General features: G+C 38.3%; 1 protein-coding gene across 1 annotated transcript; it reads right to left on the bottom strand.

Annotated features, from left to right (window-relative positions):
- Positions 1-5446: 5446 nt before the first annotated feature.
- Positions 5447-11196, bottom strand: si:ch1073-59l16.1 (uncharacterized). Its single transcript, XM_051682321.1, has 9 exons — positions 11127-11196; positions 10220-10537; positions 8231-8588; positions 8057-8133; positions 7887-7960; positions 7576-7644; positions 7282-7347; positions 7095-7160; positions 5447-6990 (listed from the first exon to the last, which is right to left on the bottom strand). The coding sequence occupies exons 1-8, from the start codon at positions 11173-11175 to the stop codon at positions 7101-7103; spliced, it is 1071 nt and encodes a 356-aa protein (XP_051538281.1). The 5' UTR covers positions 11176-11196; the 3' UTR covers positions 5447-6990; positions 7095-7100.
- Positions 11197-14807: the final 3611 nt, after the last annotated feature.

Raw genomic sequence — 14807 nt, 5'->3', positions numbered from 1 at the left:
TGTATTTTATGCACTCACTTAACACTTTATTCGGAACAGGATCCTAATAAAGTGTCCGACATGGTCTTCTGCTGTTGTAGCCCATCCGCCTCAAGGTTCAACATGTTGTGCATTTTGAGATGCTGTTCTGCTTACTACAATTGAGTGGTTACCTCAGTTACCGTAGCCTTTCTGTCAGCTCGAACCAGTCTGGCCATTCTCTGTTGACCTCTCTCATCAGCAAAGCGTTTCTGTCCAAATAACTATTTTTTTGTTTTTGGCACCATTCTGAGTAAACTCTAGAGACTGTTGTGCGTGAAAATCCCAAAAGATTAGCAGTTACAGAAATACTCAAACCACGCCGTCTGGCACCAACAATCATGCCACGGTCCAAATCACTGAGATCACATTTTTCCCCATTCTGATGGTTGATGTGAACATTAACTGAAGCTCCTGACTCGCATAAGCATGATTTTATGCATTGCACTGCTGCCACACGATTGGCTGATTAGATAATAGGTGTACAGGTGTTCCTAATAAAGTTCTCAATGACTGAATATGTCTTTACAAAGATCTCATTGTGTTAAATTACAAACTACTACGATGGCATATTACAATAACATCCTGACCCAGCAAACATTTTTTTTCATAATTTAGCTTTTTATAAATGTCAATATACTAGTGTATGGTGCATAAAAAGCATACGAAAAATTGTTTTCATCATGGTTAGGTTTAGGGTTTGGGTAAGGGTTTACAGTTCATGAGTAGGTTTAGGGGTTAAACTTGTCATAACATTGTTCAATTATTAATTCATTTATCTCTTTGGGAGTAAAAGTCATATGTTTTTATATAAGCCAACTTGAAGTGTACGATTTATTTTTTAAAAACATGTTTTATCCTCTTTTCTCCCCAATTTGGAATGCCCAATTTCCTCTACTTAGTAGGTCCTCATGGCGGCGCAGTTACTCACCATTCCGGGTGGTGGAGGACAAGTCACAGTTGCCTCGCTTCTGAGACCGTCATTCCGCGCATCTTATCACGTGGCTCGTTGTGCATGACACCACGGAGACTCCGCATGTGGAGGCTCATGCTACTCTCTTGATCAACGCACAACTTACCACTTTCCCCATTGAGAGCGAGAACCACTAATCGCGACCACGAGGAGGTTACTCCATGTGACTCTACCCTCCCTAGCAACCGGGCCAATTTGGTTGCTTAGGAGACCTGGCTGGAGTCACTCAGCACACCCTGGATTCAAACTCGTGACTCCAGGGGTGGTAGTCAGCATCAATACTCGCTGAGCTGCCCAGGCTCCCGAGGTTAAACCCCTCATTCTAAGTATGAGTAGTGATTCTGGCCTTAGCAAACACAACTAATGAGAAACAGAATGCATTGCACATTATTTTCCTTTTCTCTCTCATTTTCCTGATTGCTGTTTTGACACGGGCTGCCAGGGCCCTCCCGATGCTCAGGTGACAGTGGCAGACCTCTCTTTATGAGTTAATGGGACGTCACCAGCTGTCCGCACAGGTAGATCCAGAGCCCTGCTCCGAGCCATCTGTTCATCCTCCATCATTACTGTCTCTACACAGGGAGAGAAGGGAACAGAGAGAGAGAGAAATTGGGAGAACAAGGTGGCCGAATCTTGGAGAAGAGAAACGGAAGGATGGATTAAATAGAGAAAGAGATAATGAGAAAGATTTGGGAGCTCCCTATGGAATATGCCCCAGCTGTCATTTATAACCCGAAGTGTTTCCCCCAACCACCTGGACTTTTTTCCCACACCCGCAAATCTAATCATGTGATGCGATGCAAATTTAATTCAGGCTCTGTCAGGCTGATTTAAGATCTAGCTGTAAGTCAGCTGTTATGCTTGTATTCAGACATGCGTTTTTAATGTGATATAAGTGAGTGTTTTTCAAAATTATAACATTTAGAGTACACTGTGTTATTAAAAGCTGTTGTTAGTACCAAGCATAAACTATTACAAATTAATATAATAAATTGCACATATTTTACTCCTTACAAAATGTCTTCAGTTAAATCAAATGCAGCTTCAGAATGCCCACAATGCTTTGCAGATAAGGCCGAAATATTCCATATGTAAAAGATTATGCACTCAATTGTTTTTTTTTTTTTTTTTACGATATACACATTTCAATTTCATAACAAAATTCCATCAGATTGAATTGAGTAAACTTTAATTAAATTAAATTAAATACATTAAAAAAATATTAAAAGTTTGAAAAAGAAAATTTTGTTAAACATTACACAACTCAAACTGATGTAATTTTATTATGAAATTAAAATGTATAAATCTTAAAAATAGACTAATATATATACAGTATACTATATTGAGTGTGTAAAAGGAGAAGTATATAGACTATATTTGGAAGAATATATTTGTTAAATCAAACGAATGTCGCACACCTGAAAAGCATAGGTAGGTGCCTAAGACAAAAGCAATTATAAATACAAAAAAGAAAAGAAAAAAAGGAAACCTGATGAAGATCATGTGTCAGAGACGTTGCTAATACATTTTTGATTGTGTTCATCAAGCAATTGTAACATTGTCATCTGTACCATTGTCAACATTGTCTTATATCAATAGATCCTCGACTGTTGTTGTTGGGAGATTTAAGCATAGTGGATGAGACTGACTGGGAAAGTAAGAAGGCTGCTTGATTATTTATGACTGCAGCTACAGGATATGTTTATATAAAAAAACTGGACAATGGAGAAAGAACCTTACAATAAACAATGGTGGAATGAGCTATTGTCATTCAGCCGACCATAAAAAATATGCATATGGAGACAATCTGAGAAAATTGATAAAATATGGAAACCAGGCAAAATATGTCTGAATGATGTGTGTGGATATGAACTTTTAATACCATGTTCTCTATACTTTCTACCTGATTGTTATGCTTATCATTTCTTATCTGCAATGGGATAGGGGTAGGTTTTTTGTTCGGATGTAGTAAATTGTACAATAATAAAGAGGGGATTTCTTTATATTTATTTATTGAAATAGCAAATAAAGCTGAGAGCAAGTTTCTCTAATTATTATAAGATGCTTTTACTTATTGCCAATGACCAACGTAATATGCAATTTAATGTAATTGTATAGTGCTTTTTACTACACAAATCATTATAAAGCAGCTTTACAAACAATAGTGCCTTACAATACCCAGTGAGCAAGCAAATAAAAACTGCTGGGATGGTTAAACAATTTCTGATTGACTGGCACGCCAGGGTATCCGCTTTCAGACTGTTAATTATGTAATTATTAATTATTCATTACAACTGATGTTAATTAATTGAGGTTAAGAGATTTATTCCCACTAACTAACCAACCATAGGTAGATACTGTAGATAGATAGATAAATAGATAGATGGATGGATAGACAGACGGATGGATGGAGGATGAATAGATAGATAGATAGATAGATAGATAGATAGAGACACTGAAAGCATATTTTTGTTTGTTTTACGTAATTCAGTTATGGACATCGGTTCCACATAATGAAAATGAGTTTCCTTAATATGAAATGAAACTGTAGGCTCTACTTACAGTAAATGTTTTGTGTTGCATAAACCCAAAGGAATTAAGTAAATCTCACTAAAATTAGATCTGTCCAAATTACTCCACTAAGTTTAAATGTTTGCTGCTAGTTAACAACAATACACATTAGCATATTATAGATATATTTTTGTTCAGTATGACAAGGATGATACTGTTGAGGGTCTACTGATTCTCAGTCAGTCTGCATGCTGATGATTCTTCAATCTTTGCATCATGACAAAAGCAACATACACATATTGTTCAGCAAAGTACAATGTTGTAAATCACACATCCTCGACCTAACCATTAGCTTCACTCTTCTCCACAGTGGTAACCTCAGAAAAATATTAAACATTAAACACTATCAAGTCTCTTTCTTCTTTTATTTTGTGTAGAAATGCTGTACATTAAAATAACACAATTTACTCTCCCAATCCAGTCTCATGCAAAGCATGCTGGGAAATGTAAATCCCTTGTCCCGTTTCAGAAATACTTTGATGCAACAAATCTTTTTCACATAGTCCCAACACAATTGGATCAAGTAAACATAGCTGGATTGTACACAATGAAATTAAGTTGAGACCAAATACTAAATAATTGTGTTTGATTAACTCAATTTAATGAAGTAAATTGAGAAAGCAGTAAAAATCATGTTGAGTGAACACTCCGAATCAATTTGATCATTTCATATCAATGTCATCATATCACTTTTTTTTTATGACTGTGCTAAATTTTACTTGGACTTTACACAATATTAAAATGTTCTCATCTCAAACATAAATGTATTAGGTTGATTTTAAGTGTACTGTTTTAGTATATTCAATGGAAACACTTTAGTTTGATGGTCCCAAGTAGATATTAGACCTACTTACATTATTGTTGAGAACATCAGTTCATTAAAAGGTCATTAATAAAGATCTATATACAGGCTACTGAAAGTATACTGAATGCTTGTTGAAACACTGTTTACTACCTATAGCAAGTCAGTCGATAAGCTGTTATTTTGTTGCTGTTATACAGGCTATTGAAAGTCTACTGAATGTTTGTTGAAACACTGTTTACTGCCTATAGCAAGTCAGTCGATAAGCTGTTATTTTGCTGCTGTTATACAGGCTATTGAAAGTCTACTGAATGTTTGTTGAAACACTGTTTACTGCCTATAGCAAGTCAGTCGATAAGCTGTTATTTTGCTGCTGTTATACAGGCTATTGAAAGTCTACTGAATGTTTGTTGAAACACTGTTTACTAGCTATAGCAAGCCAGTTGATAAGTCACTTATAGTCAGTTAAATATCTATTTGGGACCATCAGAATAAAGTGTTACCTATTCAGTAGATCTGCTTTCCATTTTTTACCCCAGTGTAGATAGATAGATAGTAGCATTTCTCCTTCTTGGAAAGCTCAGTGTCTTCCAACTATTACTTACGAAGTACTGTGTGAACCACAGTACATTTTTCATTAGTTATCCCCAATTACTAAGTGTTTTGTTTCAGAGTATATGTTTTGGTCATGTCAGTTTAAAGCAGTTTAAACTTCTCCCAATATAAATGCACGCACACACACACACACACACACACACACACACACACACACACACACACACACACACACACACACACACACACACACACAGACAGACACGCGCGTTGGTGCGGCTATCCTTATGAGGACTCTCCATAGACATAATGATTTTTATACTGTACGAACTATAGATTATATCCCCTAACCCTACCCCTAAACCTAACCCTCACAAAAAGCTTTCTGCATTTTTACATTTTCAAAAAAATGTTTTTTAAGTGATTTAAATTATGGGGACACTAGAAATGTCCTCATAAACCACATTTATAGCATAATACCCTTGTAATTACCAGTTTGTAACCTAAAAATAAAACCCCACTTAAACCTGCCAACCCCCCCACAAACACACAAATTCGTTTACACATACAACACTCTGTCACTCAAAGTAAACATCTTTGAGGCCCTCTTGAGGAATGACTCTGTAATTACATGTTCTGCCACAGAAATTAGGGTAAATGTACAGTAGGCCTCCTCACATGCAGATGAAGGGGGCTGATTTTTTTTTCTCTTTTTTTCAGCAATCATTTTTACTTTGTTTTATGCATTCATATCCACTCAGCAGTCCAAAGTTCACGATATATTCAGCTGTTTTATTCTGCTGTGTTGACACAAATCAATTTATTCACATCATTAATAGCACAAAATTTCAGCCCCTCTTACAGATTACATTAAATCAGATTTATAGAGTGGAGATAAATAGCAAAACTGAAAGTATAATCAAAGCTATTCACAATGAAACGTACAAAACAGATGATGCCTAAAACGTGTTAAACAATGCAAAACCACCACAATTTCTTAGTTTGTGATTAAGTCCTCATGTTAGCTCTATAGCTAACATGAGGACTTCTAATTTTCAGTAATATCAACAGCTGTGTTTTCATGTTTAATATTTACTAATATTTAGTACAACACAAAAAATGTACTAACTAATTCACCTCATTGCAATAACTGGAAATGCATGAGTAGAGCATTTCTGATACATAAAGGGGTCATAACACATTGCATATAGCATCTAGTACCTCAGTTCAAGTTCAAATGTTGGTATCATTCATAAAAAAATAAACATAAATACAATATTTCTGTCTACATACAGTCTATTTAAAACAGCACTTCAGTGACAAAAGCTCAGTTAAAAGACTGGTGATTGGGATGGTGGACTGCTACAATGAGATAAACATAGAAGTGACACCTCAAATCATTAAGGTTTAGAAAAACACATTTTTGGTCATTTTTGCTTTAAAGGTTTTGTTTTAACACCAACAACAGGTCAATGTGGGCTGTCAAATATCACATCCTTATCATAATGTGTGTTTTTGTAGTTTATTTGTTCATTTTTCAAATTTGGTGCTGAAGATTAAAGCTGAAGTATGTAACTTATTTAGTGTTAAAATTCTTTCTACTATCCCAACTTAATTTGAAGAAACAACTATAAGTAAGCCATTCGTAGGTTTGTTTTCTCAAACTAATTTTCAACACAAATGCTTTTAGGCCTTTTTTTAAGTAACATAAATGCAGAAGTGATGGTTATCTCTGAAAAGGTCAGATTCTAAGCTTTCAAATGATCCCTCATATGCCTGACTTATATATACGGATACGTTAATGTTTCAATTGTACCAAAAACGGGACCAACACTTATACTTCTTCTTTTTGGACATACAATATTAAAAAATATGCACATTATAGTGGAATATAAGTGGAAATGTGTTGAGCAATAGATACAGATTGCTCAATTAAATGATCTCTCATTCTTGAATAGTATCTGATTTGATGATGTAACAACTGTATTTATGCCCAGTGGAAGATAAGTAAAAAAGAATAGATAGAGACCTGTTATCATGTCGCCACAACATTCACATATTTTATCAGGGGCTAGGGGAAAAAAAAAAATCGATCAGCAAACAACACAGAGAATCAATTCAATTCAATTTTGCTGTGTTGTGGATCTTCTGAAAAGTAACAACCAGCATATTTACCATATTTTATAGATCACTGTTCTTGACCACAGAAGGGCAGGTGAATTTATTACCAGAAGCAGGTAGCTGTAACATGCAAATAGGAAGATTAGTTCAAACAACAAAAGTGGGGAATGCTAGCTCTGTTCCAATATTCCAACGGTAGTTATAAAGGTAAAGGAGAAAGGTCAGTCCTGCAAGTTCATACCTTGATGTTTCGTTCGAGTCCAACTGTATTTGCGTATGTTCTTTCACCAGTAGCACAGCAATGTGACTGTAATGTGCCACAGAAAATACACATGTTATGCACTCACACACACATACACTTATTCTATCATGGTGGTGACTTTCCCTTGACTTTTATTGATTTTATATTGAACACACTCACACACTGATCAGTTAACACTGCACAAGTGATGAACACACCAACTGAACTATTGCAATATTATTCAGTTGTTGCATTTTACTATAGTTTAAAATGCAAAGGGGAAAGTTGATTTACCTCAGTGTTTCTTTTGAGTCCAGCCATATTTTCATATGCTCTTTCAACAGTAGCTGCACAGCCATGTGACTGTAATTCGATGTTGGATACAGAAATGAGAAATAGACTTTTCATTATTGACTGGAATTTTAAAAGGACCAATGTGAATGTTTTCTTTAAATACGTCAAATATATTTTCATGATTTATTTGAATTTGCATTGTTTCTTGGCTGTAGTGCAAAACAGTTCTTCTCATTAAATTAGTGCAATACTTATGCTGAATCATTGTGTAATCATTAACCTAAAAAATGATGCAATGTTTCTGAACTTACATGTGATGATCGTTTCCTGTGCATTATTACGTAGTGACTTTCCTCTGCTGCTTGATTTGTAGATTTTAAGCATCCTAAAATAATTCAATAAATGGGTTTGATTTCACATCTTTTATACCCAAGAAATACACAGACCAGATTAGTATCACAGAATTAAACAATTTACTCACTTTCTCTGTATACTTTGAATAGTTTAAAAGCTCCATAAATTATCATGAGCAGGAAGACTTCAATAATCATGGCAGTCCTAAAATGCAGAACAGAGCCAAACATTCAGCCTCTGAATAATGGCCTGAATACTTCAAATGTTATGCGTCAGCTACCCATATACAAAAGTGAGTTACCTCATCCGAACGGTGTTTGTTACTATCATGTGTGGCGTTGTGGTAGATAGAGTTGATAGAGTATTTTTCTGTTCTAAAGTAATATGAACAGGCATCTGTAGGTCCCCAACTGAGCACGAGTACCATCCTGTGCTCTCCTTCTTCAGGTTGCTCATGGTAACAATAATGTATTCCTGATCATTTCTGATCGAAACAGAGGCTCCATTCAAGGTTCCATATTTCTCTTCCATGCAGTGCTCTCCCAACTTACACCATTTTATATTACCTTGAGTAAACCCATGATGAGAGAATCTGATGGTAACGCTACCATTCTCAGAAATTGTTAGCCTCTGATTGTCCAGTTGAAGTCTGGGAGGGCCTGGAAATTGCATTGAAAATGACAAATAGCCTCTCACTTAATAATAATAAAGTCACAAGTAATAGTAATAAAAAAGTCTTTCATAATTTTAACAGCATCTTTATCTCCATTTAAGTATCTGGTTGCAAACAATGGTAAAACTTGCTTGGTTCTATTTGTTAACATTAGTAAATGCATTAGGTATCAAGAACTGACAATGAACAACATTTTTTACAGCATTTATTAATCTTGGTTAATGTACATTTATGAAAATATATGAACTAATATTAACTTACCACTTTAAAGTTTAAACATATATTTGAATAAGTTGAAATCAACATTAACCAATGTGGTAACACTTTACAGTCAGGCTGTATTCATTAACATTAGTTATAGGAATGTTCCAGTTTCAATAATAACTAGTAAATAGTAAAGCTTATTTGACAGTATTTGTGGCATAATGTTGATTACCACAAAATTGTTTAAATGTTTAAATCTAAACATTTATTTAGACTCGTTGCACCTTTTCTTTTAAAAAAAAAGAAAAGCAAAATAGTTCAACTCTGTCCAGTTCTGTGTGAATTATAGAAAAGTCAACGCGGTATTGACGAACTGCTCGATCGGTTGGGCTCGGCTCGCTTTTATTCGACATTGGATTTGACAAAGGCATATTGGCAGATCCCCTTAATGCCGATGGCCCGTGAAAAACGGCCTTTTCCACACCGTTTGGATTACACCAATTTGTGACCCTTCCATTCGGTTTATCTGGGGCCCCGGCTACATTTCAGCGTCTTATAGACCGAGTCCTCAGACCACACACTGCTTGTGCCGCTGCTTATATGGATGATATCATTATTTACGGTAATGATTTACAGCGGAATATGCAGCATCTGAGGGCGGTTCTGAGGTCGCTGCGACTAGTGGTTGTCACAGCAAACCCAAAGAAATGCGCAATTGGACAGGTGGAGGTATGGTATCTGGGATTCCACTTGGGTCACGGGCAGGTATGACCACAAATTGATAAACCTCAGCAATCGCGACCCGACTTTCCTGTAAAATGTTATCAAATAATTTTTCAAGAAAGTCTCAACTAAATTTTTTTCATCAGAAAGATAAATTCAAATTGTTTGAATATGTGCAATGAATGTATAACTGCATGTTTTAATTACAGTATGGAACCAGCTTGATTTTACTTAACAATTTGAGGCAGCAATTAAACTTAATCACCTAAAACTGAAAATTCTCTCAGCTTTTACTCACTCTCATGTTCTTTCAAACCTGTATCACTTTCTTTCCTCCATGGAACACAAAAGGAGATGTAAGGAAGAATGTTTGCCACAGTCACAATTCACTTTCATTGTACTGAAAAAGATGCAATGAAAGTGAATGGAGACTGAGGCTAACAGACTAACATCTCCTTTTGTGTTCCATGGAGGAAAGAAAGACATACAGGTGTGTGAGAACACAAAGTGGAGTAAATTACTTTCCCTTTAAGTTTTAAATTTTGGTGGGTTGAATGTTTTTACAATAAGAATGTAATACAATTGGGGGAAAGTCAACACATGCAGGAGACTATCAAGGAACTATAAAAAAATTTAAAATAAATAAAAAACACACACACAAAAAAAAAAAAAACTGTATGAGAGTCTCACCTTCTGTGACTTCCAAGAAAAATCCTACCCGTTTGTCCCAACCATAAGGAATATCGACAGCACACCAGTAATGACCAGACTCTTGAATATTATTCATGTGTACAGTAAAGACGTTGTGTGATGTGTCATCAGAGATGAAAACTGTTTTATGATTATATCGATGGTCAGATGTCTCTATATAATTACTAAAATGCCAAGAGTATCCAGCCCCCAAGTACTTGTATGAATATGTATATTCCTGTCTATATAAACAAGGAATTGTGATAGATTTTCCTCTCTGAACAGATATTTTTCTGACCGTGGTGACATCTTGAGTACCTTAAAAAAAATAAATAAAAAAATAAATAAATATTAACAAAGAAATTATAACAGACAGTTCATTAGAAATATTTAAGATTCTACACAATTTCTAGAATGTAAGCGAATTTTATGTTATTGTTTAATGTTAAATGTTAAGGTCAGATTTCCTTGCACACAAGATGCTCTTTGTATTATTATTAAATCATGCAGGATAACATGTATCATCAGGTTTATGGAGTCTGTTTTTATGGAGATCATGCAAACTTGAGTGCATGCTGTTCTTAAATTAAAAGTATTCTGACATTTTTCCAACCGTTAATTACTGATAATATAATTTGTAATAAAATTCTCATTTTTTAAATGCAAAAATGGAAGCATTTTCATTAGTGTTCTCTTTAGGATGCCACTGTATGTTTGGTTTTGCATATTTGCTGTACGTTCAATCAACAATCACACAATGGTACATGCACACTATATAACACCAAAATTTAGATGATCTTAGTAGTATCTATGTACAGTGGGGAAAGTATTAATATTTCACACGACATTGATACAAGTGCACCAGTAATTAATATTTGTTAACCATAAGGAACCTTGTTTGTCTCACCTGAGAGTTTCATCAACAGGAAGATGAAGAGAAGGCTACACAGATCCATCACTGTGACATTGTGATGGTGTTTGATAGGAATGGGTGTGAAATATCTCCTTTTCACATCAGTAGTTCCTCTTTTTCTGCAATACAACCCTGACTCACTCCTTCTCTCTCATGATTGCCACTGTTTTGCAAGAGTATGTGTGGATAGGTGATGAAACTGTGATATACATCATGTTTTATTTCTGGAGTAACATTTTTCACAAGAAACAGGAAACCACTGTGATATCCCTCCAAACCATTTAGAAAAATGCATTATTTTTTTAATTTTTTTAAAACACTGATGGATTTGTTGATTGAGACTAAGGAAAACCGACTTCAGGCATTTTTTTTAAATTACAAAATCTTTCAAAGTCTAATTAAATAAATAACAAAAACAAGGAAATTAGTTTATAGTTTAAAAATAGACATCTGAAAACTTCTCACAGTGGTCATTATGAGGTCAAGCAAAATTTGAAATTGTGAGAAAATTAAGCTACTGTGTAGATGGCCTTGAGCTTAGTATCAACTGTTGTGCCAGAAAGCTGACTGGTGAGCAGAGTCAATCAGTGGTTCTCAGCCATCAAAATGTTATTTTATACGATATTCTGAGTACTGTTGGAAAACCAAATGAGAACCACTGGACTAGATTACACTGTATGTTAACTACTGATATTACCTACTAGAAAAAAGTAGCAGTCAAATCACACATATTATTCTTAGCTGTGATTATATTTTTTCTTGGGTGACTGAACATCATCTCTGACATGTAATACTGTAACAAGGTGCTGCTGCTGGCAATGGCAATGAAGAAGACAATGACGAAGTGTAGAGAACCCAAGTGCAGTTTATTATAAAAGTGAAATCCAAAAAACCTGACTACAAAACATGAACATGGACTAGACTTGACTATGGCTTGACATGACATGACTTGACAAAGTTACATTCCCATCTACATTCAATACTAGACAAGGGACAATGGAAAACATGAGGGCTTAAATACAAGACATGGGAGAACAAGACAAACAAGTTAACCAATGAACAAACAGAATTCTAACAAGATAATTAAACAATAAACCAATGAAAACAAGACCCATGAACATGGAGGGAAAATATGAAATCACATGACAAGGGATCACATGACATAAAACCGGGACTAAACTTTTCAAAATAAAAGTCTAAGCAAATACACAGGGAATACGTGACAGAGCCCCCCTTTTAAGGAGCGGATTCCAGATGCTCCAAAAACAAAACCCAAATTGTCCATGGGGTGTGGGGGAAAACAGGTAGTTCAGGGGGCACAAAAGGAGCAGAGAAACAAGGCAAAGTCAGAGAGGCTTGGAACCAAGGCGGAGCCAGAGGGATGGAGAGCCAGGGCGACGCTGCAGGCTCGGAGGACCAAGTAGACCAGAGCAGATCAGGCAGGTGGCCAGGAGACCAGGGAGACCAGGGCAGATCAGGCAGATGGCCAGGAGACCAAGGACACCAGAGCAGATCAGGCGGACGGCCAGGAGACCAGGGAGACCATAGCAGATCAGGCGGACGGCGAGGAGACCTGGGAGGCAGCTGCAGGGCCGAGACAGGGTCAGGAGGCCTGGGAGGCGGCCACAGGACAGGGACAGGTGGCAGAGCCGCTGTAGGAGGAGTCTCTGGGGGAGCGGGTGGAGCCGCAGGAAGAATAGTCACTGGGGGCGGAGCTGTGGCAGGCTCTGGGGCGGAGCCGTGGCAGGTGGAGTCGAGACAGGCTCGAGGGGCGAAGCCGTGGAAGGTGGAACCGTGACAGGCTCGAGGGGCGAAGCCGTGGCAGGCTCGAGACAAAGAGTCCTGGATGAATAAGAAACGACCTCCGTGGTCGCGAACACGGGAAGAGACTCGGAAACGACCTCTGTGGTCGTGGGCATGGGAGGAGACTCGGGAACGACCTCCGTGGTCGTGGGCATGTGAGGAGACTTGGGAACGATCTCCGTGGTCGCGAACATGGCAAGAGACTCGGGAACGACCTCCGTGATCGTGGGCATGTGAGGAGACTCGGGAACGATCTCCGTGGTCGCGAACATGGCATGAGACTCGGGAACGACCTCCGTGATCGTGGGCATGGGCGGAGACTCGGGAACGATCTCTGTGGTCGTGGGCATGGGCGGAGACTCGGGAACAACCTCCGTGGTCGTGGGCATGGGCGGAGACTCGGGAACGACCTCCGTGGTCATGGGCATGGGCGGAGACTCGGGAACAACCTCCGTGGTCGTGGGCATGGGCGGAGACTCGGGAACGACCTCCGTGGTCGTGGGCATGGGCGGAGACTCGGGAACGACCTCCGTGGTCGTGGGCATGGGCGGAGACTCGGGAACGACCTCCGTGGTCGTGGGCATGGGCGGAGACTCGGGAACGACCTCCGTGGGCATGGGCGGAGACTCGGGAATGACCTCCGTGGGCATGGGCATGGGCGGAGACTCGGGAACGACCTCCGTGGTCGTGGGCATGGGCGGAGACTCGGGAACGACCTCTGTGGTCCTGTTGACAATTCTGGCTCTGGAATGGACGAGGCTGGCAATGCTGGCTCTGGGACGGACAAGGCTTCTAGCTCGTTGGCCATGGCAGGCGTGGGCGTAGGCACGCCAATGGCCATGACGTGGAACTCTGGCTCGGCGGCGGCCATGTCGTGGCACTCTGGCTCGGCGGCGGCCATGTCGTGGCACTCTGGCTCGGCATCTGCCTCCCCCACAGTGAATGTGGAACCAATGATTTGCAAGGCGAGGTCGATATATTGAGCCAGGCTGAGGGAAATGCGACTGCCAGGCATCAAAGTGGAGATCGACTTACTCAGTCCCACCCTAAAAATGTCCTTGTGGGTGAACACATTAAAATCCACCTGGCTGGCCAAATCGCAGAAGTCCTCCAGGGGACGATTCCCCTGACGTAGCCATATGAGCTGAACTGCTGGGTTCATAGTAGGTCAAGTATTCTGTAACGAGGCGCTGCTGCTGGCAATGGCAATGAAGAAGACAATGATGATGACAAAGTGTAGAGAACCCAAGTGCAGTTTATTATAAAAGTGAAATCCAAAAACCCTGACTACAAAACATGGACATGGAAATGGACATGGACATGGACATGGACATGGACATGGACATGGACATGGACATGGACATGGACATGGACATGGACATGACAACAAAATTACATTCCCATCTACATTCAATACTTGACAAGGGACAATGGAAAACATGAGGGCTTAAATACAAGACATGGGAGAACAAGACAAACAAGTTAACCAATGAACAAACAGAACTCTAACAAGATAATTAAACAATAAACCAATGAAAACAAGACACATGAACATGGAGGGAAAACATGAAATCACATCACAAGGGATCACATGACATGAAACTAAACTTTTCAAAATAAAAGTCTAAGCAAAAACACAGGGAATATGTGACAAATACTGAACAAAGATCTACAAGCGTAAATACAACTATAATTTACATTTTTGTAATTAAAAAGTGAGGTTTGTCCCTGCTTTGTTAGAGAAGACATCAGGAGACATTTAATTAATCTGAGTGAATTATTCAAATTAAATGTCTCCTGTTGTCTTCTGCATCAAAGCAGTGTCTTGAAGAAGTAAAATGGAATTGATATTCAGCCTAAAACTGTATCTTC

This window comes from Myxocyprinus asiaticus, chromosome 41 (genome assembly GCF_019703515.2).
Source record: "Myxocyprinus asiaticus isolate MX2 ecotype Aquarium Trade chromosome 41, UBuf_Myxa_2, whole genome shotgun sequence".
In the NCBI taxonomy this organism is placed as follows: Eukaryota; Metazoa; Chordata; class Actinopteri; order Cypriniformes; family Catostomidae; genus Myxocyprinus; species Myxocyprinus asiaticus.
The sequence above is the reverse complement of the archived record's forward strand: the minus strand, read 5'-3'. Positions and strand labels throughout refer to the sequence as shown.

Excerpts from the sequence above, each read along its gene's own strand:
- si:ch1073-59l16.1 (XM_051682321.1), bottom strand. The coding sequence starts at position 11,175 with ATGGATCTGTGTAGCCTTCTCTTCATCTTCCTGTTGATGAAACTCTCA. Across the intron at positions 10,538-11,126 it reads CCTGTTGATGAAACTCTCAG|GTACTCAAGATGTCACCACG; the intron begins GTGAGACAAACA and ends ATTTTTTTTAAG. Across the intron at positions 7,645-7,886 it reads ACAGGAAACGATCATCACAT|TCACATGGCTGTGCAGCTAC; the intron begins GTAAGTTCAGAA and ends ATCGAATTACAG.